Genomic DNA, 12,939 nt, shown 5'->3' with positions numbered 1-12,939 from the left:
GGATGGCGGGTGGTGCTAGGTGGTGGCGGGTGGTGATGGTGGGTAAGTGGGTGACGGTGGCGGGTGGTGGGTGGTAACGAGTGGGTGGTGGTGGTGATGGTAGCGGGTGGCGGATGGTGGTGGCAGGTGGGTGGCGGATGGCGGGTGGTGGTGGGTGGTGGCGGGTGGTGATGGTGGGTGCGTGGGTGATAGTGGCGGGTGGTGGTGGCGGTGGTGGTGGCGGTGGTGGTGGTGGCGGCGGGTGGTGGTGGTAGGTGAGTAGCAAATGGCCGGCAATGGCGGGTAGGTGGCGGATGGTGGTGGTAGTGGTGGTGGGTGACGGTAGCGGGTGGTAGGTGGTAACGAGTGGTGGTGGGTGGGTGGTGGGTGGGTGGTGGGTGGTGGTGGCGGGTGAGTAGCAGGTGGCTGGTGGTGATGGATGGCTGGTGGTGGCAGGTGGTGGATGGTGGTGGTGGCAGGTGGGTGGTGAGTGGTGGTGGCAAGTAGGTGGTGGTGGCGAGCGGTGGATGGTAGTGGCGAGTGGTGGGTGGTGGCGGGTGGATGGCAGGTGGGTGGTAGGTGGTGGGTAGTGGTGGTGGTGGTGGTGGTGGTGGTGGTGGTGGCAGAAGATGGTGGTGGAAAATGGTGGCGGGTGGTGGCTAGTGTTGGGTGGTAAAAAAAAAAAACTGAAAACTCAAAATGGAAACACATTTTTTGTGTTTTCATTTTTTGGCCAAATTTATAAACTGAGACCACTGATTTATAAATCAAAAATATTAGCAAACAAGTTTTTATTTGAGTTTTTTAAATTTTTATAAATATAAACAGAAAATTGAAAACGTAAGTGTTACCAAACGATACCTACAAGTGCCGCTCTTATGTGGCTGGCGGATGATAACCGCTGGCCTAAAAGCCCATTAGAATAATATGGAAGCATTGAAATCTTTGGCGGATTATAACCGCTAGCCTAGAAGCCCATTAGAACATGGAAGCATTGAAATCTTTGATCAAAACACTATGGTATGAACTATCTAAACATAAGGCATGCCTTTAATTATTATTAGATTTTTCGATAAAGCCTTTTGATGTTTTTGGTACAATAGAGAAACTTCGACATTTTTCAGACTCAACCTGTGAGAACCTCAATCACCCCCACCAATCTGATTAGATGTTCACATGGGATAAATAAATATGTATATATAAAATTTGAAATTGTCAGGACAATGCTAGCAAATGGTTCATGCTTCAAAACGATGGTCGCTTTCTCCATGAGAGAGAAAATCATGAAAAAATAATTTTAAAAAAAGCTACATGTTTATTGGCGTAACTAGGTCATACCCATTCAATATCTGGTTACAATACCCCCCCCCCCCCCCCCCCCCTAGATAAATGGAGAAATCAAAACAAACATAAAGTTAAAAAAAAAAACTCTAAAAATTAAAATCAGAAGAAGGGTGTTGTGAGAAATGCAATTGCTAAACCAACAAGGATGGATAGTTGAGAAGCTGCAATGCTTGATGAAGCTACATTGCCACTGTTTCCAGATGCTGCAAGGCTCGGCGACATAGAATCTGTAATTTTGTTAGGGGCATAAGGTTGGAATGACAGGGAAGAAAAAAAAATTAAAATTACAATAAAATAAAGAAAAATGCTTGGGAGCACTAATTAGTGCTCCCACTAATTAGGTGGCAGTGGGTCCCGTCATTAATGATGTGATGTTTTGGTCTTGGAGTTGTATTTTTTTATTTTTTTTTACTTTTTTAATGCATTAGTGCTATTAGTGGTGATGTTTTTAGTGGGATGAATCATTGTTGTAAAATAAAACCTATGTAGTTAGAAAAAGCAAGGAAAGTAAAACACACTCACATACACAAAACAAAAATGAAAGGAAAATAATAGAAAAGGAGGAAAAAAAAAAAAAAAAGAACAAGACAAACTAGCTTATGATGTGCTGGACATGATTGGAATTGTCTACATGTTTTGGGATCAGTATGACATTTTATAGATGATCTACGCATAAGGGCTTACAAGGTTAATACCTTGATTCATCAGTGTGAAACTTGTGACAGAATGAGCCCAACTAGACAGAATCGGACCTCTCTCTGAGAGAGAAGCCAATTTCATTAAGTTATGGGCACACTTTACTACTCAAAAGGGTTTCTTCATAGAATGAAGTTGTTTTTTTGAAAAAATGGTGAGAGAAAGATGGAAGGTTTGGTTGACGAATTACCAGGCGCTTCACTTGACATAGGACCAGGCACAGGATATCCAACATCTGCAAAAATATAGTGCAGAAAAAAAATTTAGTAACAGTAACTTTAAAAGCAACCACAACTTCAATCATTTCGAGTTGGGCTCCTCTTCAATTTTACGAAGAATTCATCTAATAATTCTACACACATCCAACTATCAAGATTTGAACAGATGAAGTAACCCCTTTTGTTTTCAATCTAACCCACCAACTGGAAACTCAGCGTCATCGTGGTTGCAATGTCCTGCAGGCCACAACCTTCGCATTTACGAGTTCAAAGTTGGAGAAGATTTTAGGTGGTTGATGAAGAACGAGAACATTTTCCATAGGAGATGAGCAGAGCAATTGGATAGGCCATGATCAGAAGACTTGTCCACTCTCTAGGACATATAGGCAAGATGAATTTATGATTTTCACCATACTACATTTCAATTTGGGGTTTGCAAACTGTAACATTGTTGATGGGTTTTTTGCTTGCTTAGACATACATACAAGTATATAAACAGTGAAAGTTGAGGACGAAGCCAGATTTTATTGTTATTTTTGAGTTTTGAATCATTTACTACGTATGGTTGGTTCTTCAAGATTTGAGTAATATTAGAGCAGTAAAAAATGATGGGTTTGTAATCAGACTCAAGATTTTTCTGGTTGCAGAAGTTGCAACAAGGATAATATATTGTAGGCGGGTGCCAATGACAAAATTGTGGATTTGATTGGTTAAGTCAAGTTCAAAAAAGGGTTGGTTGATTAGTAAAATCTCGATCACAAGATATATTAGTAACCATGTTATGCATTTTTAGATAGGATTGAAAAATTTCTAATTTTATTAAGATTGGAAGAGAGTCAGATTCAATAATTTAAATGTTATATGATAAATTTATAATTCTCAACTCTCATAAATTGGGTTAAATTTATGTAAGAGGTAACATTAGAAATAAACTATATATTTAGGTTGTGAGTTTATTTAGACTTTTCAAAATAAATAAAAATAAAATCTCGAAACGTATGATATATCACCAAAATAAATATTGATTAGTGTAAGAAATTAGAATAGGCTAATGTAACGCATAATATACATAGGTCCCACCATAGTTAATATTCCACACCGTCTTGTCATTTAATGAAAAATAAGATATCTTTCTTTTTCAACAAAACCCAAAATTTCAAAATGAGATCCAAAGTTTGGATTTTAGGTACAATTCATCACAATTTAATATTTGCAAATAGAATAAGGGAGGAATCACACAGACATGGTAGTCAGAAATAATATTTATAAAAAAATAATAACTATTAATAATTAAAATTATAAACTGTCATCAATATGTAATATTCCTGAATGATAATTTCCCGTAGAATCAATTATTAATAATTATTAATTGATTATTACACAAAAGTGTTTTTGGGACATTATTTAGTAGAAAAATGCTTAGTAACTCAAATTTGTGTGACTCAAATGACTTGAATGTATCAAAAGACGTCGTTTTACCCTCAAAACGACATTGTTTTTGAGATATTCGAGCCATTCGAGCCACATAAATTCAAACTACCAAGCATTGCTGTATTTAGTATTAGAATTAGAGTGAAAATTATCTTAAAAGTAGATAATAACAAGTATTCTTCTATCTTTTTCTCATGGCCAAGACACTTGTTAATAATATTTTTAAAATTTTATTATTGTATATTACATTGATAATATATAATTTTTCATCTAAGAAAAATATTATATTCACTTACCCGTCACGTGTAGGCCTCACATACCACGAATGTTTGTTTAGATGTGTAAATAGGTGTATTTTTATATTTTCCCAAAAAAATAAAAGGCAATATTTTAATGGTTTAGTGAGAAAATTATAAAACAATTTCAAAATATTATCTGATATTATTTATGCAATGCTTTGGTGAGTAAAAATTTTCAATTTACACTAAGATAAGTCATCATTTCACTTAATTATAATTTTGTTACCAGATTCAAACTCTTAGTATTTTTTTTATAATTTTTTCTAATCAATTAAAAAGAGCATATACTTAGATGTATTAACAAAAATGAAAAATGATAATATACAAATCTATTTTTTATAGTTACTTTTTAGACACATGTAAAAGAGATAATTAATTAGGCCTGTTTCGCATACACTGAAAAAGACAAAAAGTTACTAAAAACAGTAAAATGTTATTATTATTTATCAAAAAAATATATATATATTTAAAAAACAAATTACATAGGAGCCAAGTAAAAGCATACATAGGCGCCAAGTACAAACTATACATATTAAAGTGATGGTCAGTGGTACAAATTTACAACGCGGGGTGCACAAAAAAATTAACCCCAAATGCTGCAGTTCGGCCTGTGGGGGCCATCACGGGTCCCGTTTTGATAATCTGAACCGTTGAATATGTGTAACTCGTCGAGTACTATATACTTGTAAAAAATCATGTTGATCAAATATCTCTAACTATATGATCAAATCAGTTTTGTATAAAAAAAAAATAAATGGTGTCATAGTTAACGGTTAACAAAAAAATTAATCCGATCAGATAGCTATTGATATTCGATTAATGTATTTTTTAAAAACATATCATACTTGACGAGTTCTACACATTGAACGATTCCGATTAGCAAAACGGGACCCGTGGTGAGTCCCTACGAGTCGAACAGCACCATCCAATTCAATACCCGAAAGAGAGGCAAGCATCTCCTATACTACTCTCTGCAAACCTTGCTGCCTACCGTACAACCTACAACGAACAAACTTCTCCTATACACTAATTTATACAATTTTTTAATGCACATTTTTCATAAAAAATCAATAAGTGAATCCAAACAATCATATTTTTTTTCCTCCATTTTTTAGTTTAAAAATTTTAAAAGTACACTTATTTAGGACATTTCAAACAATTCATAAGACTTTTAGAAAAAAGTTGGACGAAGAAAGCCACATGATTAAATTTAAAAAATGAGTCTAACGTTGAGGCATGAAAAACATTGCTCAACAAAAATACAAAAAAAATACACCAAAAACTTGAAGGAAAGGAGGGAAAAAGGAGAGAGGATGAAGAAAGAGAAGAGAATAGAGAACCTGCACAGGTGCTAATAGGAGGAGTCTCAACAGCACAAACAGTAGGAAGATTGAGAGCCTTGTTGAGCTCTATCTGTATCCCTATAGCACTTGTGTTTCCCAGCAGTTGACACAGACATAATGGGTTGCTTTCCACCAGCCCCGCCAGCTCCGGACAACACGCCTTGTCAGGCTTCGTCAAATTGCTTCCAGCCTCCACATACGTTAAGCAATCTGACATGTTCAACAGGTTGGTCCTGCAATCCATCGCACCCCCCGGCCCTGGAGCCCCCGCTCCTGTTCACGAAGAAAAAAAAAGAACAACACAAACTAGCTTGTGATGTGCTGAATGTGATTGGAATTGTCTACATGTTTTGCGATCACTATTACATTTTATAGATGATCTACACATAAGGGCTTACAAGGTTAATAACTCGAATCATCAGTGCGAGCCTTGTGACAGAATGAGCCCACTAGACAGAATCGGATCTCTCTCTGAGAAAGAAGCCAATTCCATTAAGATATGGGCACACTTTATTACTCAAGAGGGTTTCTTCAAAGAATGAAGTTGTTTTCTGAAAAAACGGTGAGAGAAAGATGGAAGGTTTGGTTGACGAATTACCAGGCGCTTCACTTGACATAGGACCAGGCACAGGATATCCAACAGCTGCAAAAATATAGTGCAGAAATTTTTTTAGTAACAATAACTTTAAAAGCAACCACAACTTCAATCATTTCGAGTTGGACTCCTCTCCAATTTTACAAAGAATTCATCTAATAATTCTACACACATCCAACGATCAAGATTTGAACAAATGAAGTAACCCCTTTTGTTTTCAATCTAATCCACCAACTACAAACTCATCGTCGTCATCAATGCAGTGTCTGCTGGCAGAAATCTTTGCATTTACGAGTTCAAGGTTGGAGAACATTTTCCATCGGAGATGTGCAGTGCAATTGGATAGGCCATGATCAGAAGACTTGTCCGCCCTCTAGGACATATAGGCAAGATGAATTCATGGTTTTCACCATACTACATTTCAATTTGGGGTTTGCAAACTCTAACATTGTTGATGGGTTTTTGCTTGCTTAGACATACACAATACTAGTATATAAACAGTGAAAGTTGAGGACAAAGCCTGATTTTATTATTATTTTTGAGTTTTGAATCATTTACTACGTATGGATGGTTCTTCAAGATTTGAATAATATTAGAGCGGTAAAAAATAATGTGTTTGTAATCAGACTGTCAAGAATTTTTTCTGGTGGCGGAAGTTGCAACAAGGATAATATATTGTAGGCGGGTGTCAATAACAAAATTGTGGGTTCGATTGTTTAAGTTAGATTCAAAAAAAGGGTTGGTTGATTAGTAAAATCTAGATCACAAGATGTATTAGTAACCATGTTGTGCATTTTTAGATAGGATTGAAAAATCTCCAATTTTATTAAGATTGGAAGAGAGTTGGACTCAATCATTTATATGTTATATGATGAATTTATAATTCTCATCTCTCATAAATTGGGTTAAATTTATGTAAGAGGTAGCATTAGGAATAAACTACGTATTTAGGTTGTGAATTTATTTAGTCTTTTCAAAATAAATAAAAATAAAATCTCGAAACATATGATATATCACCAAAATAAATATTGATCGGTGTAAGAAATTGGCATGGGCTAATGTAATGTATGACATACGTAGGTCCTACCATAGCTAATATTTCACACCGTCTTGTCATTTAATGAAAAATAAGATACCTTTCTTTTCAACAAAATCCAAAATTTCAAAATGAGATTCAAAGTTTGGATTTTAGGTACAATTCATCACAATTTAATATCAACAATGTTAGATAGTTCAAAATTTTATGACTCAAATGGCTTAAATCACTCAAAACGATGTCGTTTTGACAGATTTTGAGTGTAAAACGACGTCGTTTTGAAAGATTTAAGCTATTTGAACCACAAAATTTTGAGTTACCAAACATTTACTATTTAATATTTGTAAAATAGAATAAGGGAGGAATTACACAGATATGGTAGTCAGAAATAATATTTATAAAAAAGTAATAAATATTAATAATTGAAATTATAAACTGTCATCAATATGTAAAATTCCTGAATGATAATTTCCTGCAGAATCAATTATTAATAATTATTAATTGATTATTACACAAAAGTGTTTTTGGGACATTATTTAGTAGAAAAATACTTGGTAGTTCGAATTTGTGTAGTCCGAATGGCTTAGATGTATCAAAACGATGTCATTTTACCCTCAAAACAACGTCGTTTTGAGACATTCAAACTATTCCGACCATGAAAATTCAGACTATCAAGCATTATTGTATTTAATATTAGAATTAGAGTGAAAATTATCTTAAAAGTAGATAATAAAAGGTATGCTTCTATCTTTTTCTCGTGGGCAAGACACTTGTTAATAATATTTTAAAAATTTTATTATTGTATATTACATTGATAATATAGAATTTTTCATCTAGGAAAAATATTATACTCACTTACCCGTCACGTGTAGGCCTCACATACCATGAATGTTTGTTTGGATGTGTAAGTCGGTGTATTATTATATTTTCTCAAAAAAATAAAAGGCTATATTTTAATGGTTTAGTGAGAAAATTATAAAACAATTTCAAAATATTATCTGATATTATTTATGTAGTGTTTTTGATAAATGAAAATTTTCAATTCACACCAAGATAAGTCATCATTTCACTTAATTATAATTTGTTACTAGATTCAAACTCTTGGTATTTTCTTATAATTTTTTCTAATCAATTAAAAATATTATTTGTATTAACAAAAATGAAAAATGATAATATACAAATCTATTTTTTATAGTTACTTTGTAAACACAGTAATGTAAAAGAAATTATTAGAGTAATTAATTTCAAAAAAAATATGATAGAGAGTCATATGATTAAATTTAAAAAATGAGTCTAAATAACATTGCTCAACAAAAATACAAAAAAAAAAATACACCAAAAACTTGAAGGAAAGGAGGGAAAAAGGAGAGAGGATGGAGAAGAGAAGAGAAGAGAAGAGAGAACCTGCGCAGGTGCTAATAGGAGGAGTCTGAACAGCACAAACAGTAGGAAGATTGAGAGCCTTGTTGAGCTCTATCTGTATCCCTGTAATACTTGTGTTTGCCAGCAGTTGACATAGACATAATGGATTGCTTTCCACCAGCCCCGCCAGCTCCGGACAACACGCCTTGTCAGGCTTCGTCAAATTGCTTCCAGCCTCCACATACGTTAAGCAATCCGACATGTTCAACAGGTTGGTCATGCAATCCATCGCCCCCCCTGGCCCCGGAGCCCCCGCTCCCATTGTCTCTCCTCCCGGGGCCCCTGCGGCCAGCTCTGGTGCGGCCGCGGGTGCCTGTGCTGCCACCATCGCCAGTAACAAGGCAACAGTGGCAACAATTATTGTTATTTTGGCAATGGTGGTGGTTGTCATGGTTTATGGTTTTGTGGGACAAATGTTTGGGGGGGGACAGTTGAGAGGGTATTTTTCAGAAGGGATTTTTGTGAGAGAGGGAAAGAGTGGGGGTGTGTTGGTTGTATATAAGAGAGAGAGAGACAGTACATGGGGGCCCTCCTTTGGCATCTCCTCAATTAAGGAGGCTAACAGGTAAAAAGTTAAAAAATTAATAAAGTATTATATTTAATTTATAATTAACTTTTTTTTTTCTTATAAAAATTAAAAGAATTTAAAAACTTATTTTAAACAAAAACTTTGTAGTTTCAACCATTCCAAACGAAGTGTGAGTGTGGATGAAGTGAGAAAGTGGAAAAGGAAAAGTGCTGTATTTTAGTAAAAGTTTGACAGGACTATCTGTCTATTAAATGAAGGATACCTACTATCTAACTGTGTTTAATTCGGGGTTGGGGAAGTGAGTAGTGATGGGGTGATCTGCTATTCTGGCATTGTTTTCCTTTGCGATTACTTCTCAATCACTACTTGCTAAGGGATGGCATCTGTCTCGGTTGCCCCACCAAATTCAGCTCCATATTTGATATTTTTAAGATGATAATAACAAAAATTATTAATTTTTTTTAAGTACTATTTTTATATTTTAATAAATATTACTATTTAGTCTATTAAATTCTAATTTTTATATTTGAAGTATTTTATGGATAATTTTATCCTTGTAAATATTTTTATAAACTCTTAGTAATTTGGTGATGTAAATATTCATATTTGATAATGTGAATGTTTACATCACAGAACATTATGCTGTCAATGTGAATATTAATACGTACTTTAACTTATTATTATTAGGGATATTTTAATAATTATGTCACTTATAGAATTTGTTGAAACATAAAAAACATAATTTGGATTAAATGAAATATAAGTTGGTGAAAAGAGATTTATGAATAAATCTCCTTTAAAAAAATTGGTTTGTCCATAAAGTCTGATTGGATAGAGATTTTGTGTTCATTTAATAGTCAAGCTGAATTTAAAATACGGAGCTAACTCAATCCAACCCGATCCGCTCATTTATAAAATATTAATTATAATTTTGTATTATTTTAGTTATAAAATAAAGTAGAATATATATATATATATATATAAGACAAGAAAAAATATATATAGGTCTCGTTTGGAAATTTAATTATTTTTGTTGATTTTTTGACTATTTATGATATTAAAAAAAAAGAAGAAGAAGAAGCTACGTTTTAGATGATTTGTGATTTTTTTTTATAATTGAATAAATGGTTGTTAGGAAAAAAAACAAGAAGTAATTGATTGACTATTTCGCAATTAAATTTTAATCTTTTTTATTGACTATTTTAGCCAAAATCCAAGTCCCCAAACACACCCACACACCTCTTTATGGGATTTTAATTAAAACATTTATTAAAAATCATATTTACTTCATCATTGAATTTTGTTAACGTTTTAAATTCAAATTACAAATAAGTAATCTAAACAATTTAATATCTACTCAAGACAAAAATTAAAAAATTAATAACTCATATATATTGGATTAAATTGACAAGTTTGAAATTTAAAACTTTTTAAAAATTAGAATTAAAATAACTAGGTTAAGCCTAATATCAACGTATGCCAAATTTGAGATACTACCTATCATTTATATAGTGCAAGCTATGGCATTACCCCATTTGTTCCACAGAAAACATAGCCACAAGCTTGTCATTCAATTTTTTTTTAAAAAAAATAATTATTTTTAATGGTCCTTTTTAAAAATTATATCAAAATTTAATTTTTCTAAATCCTTTTGTGTAATAAATCTAAAAATTATAAGAAAAAAATTAAAAAAAATCCAAAAGAGAGTTCAATAAAAAAAAAAAGTCCAAAAAATCAAGCATTTGTAGTTTCTTATTATTATTTTTTTTGTCATTTCTATCCTTTTTTTCAATTATATATATATATATATATTTGACCTTTCTGGTCTATTTAGTTAAGTAAAATCCAAAAGTGTTAAAATTACTAAAGAAATTCTCTTTATACAATTCATATCTGACGTCTTAATATGAATGAGGATTTAAAAAATATTAATTAACAAAATTCATATTAGTTATACATGCTATAGAACTAGATCTTCTCCAATCTGGACAATCATCTAAACAATAATTAACAAATAGCATAATTTTAAAAATAATCTATCTATTTCTTTTCAAGCAAATGAGATCTGATTAATACTTTTTATTTTTTATTTTTAAAAGACCTAGAAAATAAATATTTTGAATTATCAAGATAAAGCCCATAAAACAAAGGAGATTGGACCATCTAATTGCTTCTCTCCAACCTAGCCCCCTTAAAACATATTTTCATAAAAGATATGTAACCAATACAAATTTAATGACAAATATTGTTAGACGTGGACAAAAATCCTTTAATATTGTATAATACCCCCCTCGTCTTAAAATAATAGTTCTTTTGAGGAATTTAATTTTTTTTATTAGTATAATTATTACATTTTAAAAATATTAATTTTTTAAAATTATTTTTTGATAGTATATTTTTTGAAAATATTAATTATCATAATTGTACTTTTTGTGTTGTTAATAAATTAAAAAAAAAAAGATAAAATAGAAAATTTATATTTATTTAATTATTAATTTTTTAATATAATAAAAAGTAATTTAAGAGATTAATATTTTGAAACGCATAATATGATGAGAGTTACTTACCCCCCCCTCCAAAAAAAGCATGATTAGAGTGGATCGGAGGAAACAGATTGATATCGTCATAGCATGACTTTGAATCAATAAACCGTGAGAATAGGGGCCCACTGGATTGTTGTCCACAAGTTTTTGAATAAAAAGTGTTTGGTCTATGTTTTTTGAGAGAACTGGCAACGAATGGATGCCTTGTAGAAAGTATAGACGCATTTACTAATGCTTGATCAAGCAGCTGGCCTAACATGGTGGATGCATTTAATGGTGGATGCATTTAATCATTAAAACAGTAGTATTACTTGTATTAATTAGTGTATTAATATTAATTATAATATTATTATTAATTTTATTTATTATTCATATTATAAATATTAAAAACTTCTTAAATTATGTCATATCATTAAAGGGTTTTTCTTTTAAGGTCCTTCATATTATGATTTTATAGCATAAAGGACATCAAATATTTTTATGATGTCTAAGGTCCATCAACAATATTTTCATAATGTCTAAGGTCCCTCAACCTTGATCCAGAGAAATTTCAGTCCAGAGAAAATTGGTCCAGAGAAATTTCAGTCCAAATTTCTCTGGAAAATCTAATTATTCTCAGAAAATTTTCAGATCTGCTGCTACTTTTAGCATGCAAAATGCCCATGATTTTGTTTGGTATTGATTAGTACTCTTTCTCTCTTGCAGTTTTTCCCCATTGTCTTAAGTTTATGTCCAGAGAAAATCTGTTGGTTTTATAGGAAATCAAAAAACTAAGGATAATGAAAGAAGCTAATTTTTGAGACTGCAGAATGTTACTGAGAACAAGATCATCTTGTTCAAATGGTAAGCTAATTTCATCATGTCTAAGGTCCCTCAAGTTGTTCCAGAGAAAATTGGTCCAGAGAAAATTAATCCAGAGAAAATTCACATCATAGAGAAATTTTTCCAGAGAAGAAAGGAAGGGAACATTAGAAAATTGATCCAAATAAAATTTCAAATACATGCACTCACATCCGTTGTGGTTCAAGGTAAAGCACAGAGATCAGCAACAACCCTTCCCAATATCAGCAACAACCCACCTTCTCTCTCTCTCAAGTCTCGGAATGTGTTTTAAACAAATTTTTCTGACTTCTGAATTTATCTCCAGAGAAATTCTGAATTTCTCTGGAACTGATATTGATGTTTGCAGATTCATCCACCAAATTTCTCTGGACATAAATTGATGACCAACCTCGTGGAAGCAGGTGTAGGTTGCAGAAAATGCAATCTAAAATGCAGATTGGCATCTTAACCGAACCCAAACAAAAACCATGATCCCCAAATGCATTGTTTGCTTACCAAGAAAATGCATCAACAAAACAGAAGAAAATAATAGGCATGATGAATCTCCAATTTCAGTAATAAAACCCAAAGAAACAGAGACATTTCACCTTCACTAATCCTAATCACTTTTTTTTTTTTTTTGGTTGAAGTAAACATAAACACATAACAAAAATTATACTTT

At 32.6% G+C, this 12,939-nt stretch overlaps 1 protein-coding gene across 1 annotated transcript; it reads right to left on the bottom strand.

The window, feature by feature from the left end:
* Window positions 1-1,156: 1,156 nt before the first annotated feature.
* LOC114267202 (uncharacterized) lies at window positions 1,157-8,837 on the bottom strand. Its single transcript, XM_082910576.1, has 5 exons — window positions 8,346-8,837; window positions 5,909-5,953; window positions 5,308-5,583; window positions 2,210-2,254; window positions 1,157-1,550 (listed from the first exon to the last, which is right to left on the bottom strand). The coding sequence occupies exons 1-5, from the start codon at window positions 8,752-8,754 to the stop codon at window positions 1,423-1,425; spliced, it is 903 nt and encodes a 300-aa protein (XP_082766702.1). The 5' UTR covers window positions 8,755-8,837; the 3' UTR covers window positions 1,157-1,422.
* Window positions 8,838-12,939: the final 4,102 nt, after the last annotated feature.

The sequence above is a fragment of the Camellia sinensis genome, unplaced genomic scaffold (genome assembly GCF_055761805.1).
Source record: "Camellia sinensis isolate YWXY unplaced genomic scaffold, ASM5576180v1 Unanchor1, whole genome shotgun sequence".
NCBI lineage: Eukaryota > Viridiplantae > Streptophyta > Magnoliopsida > Ericales > Theaceae > Camellia > Camellia sinensis.
Note: the sequence above shows the minus strand (reverse complement) of the source record. Positions and strands in the feature narration are given on the sequence as shown.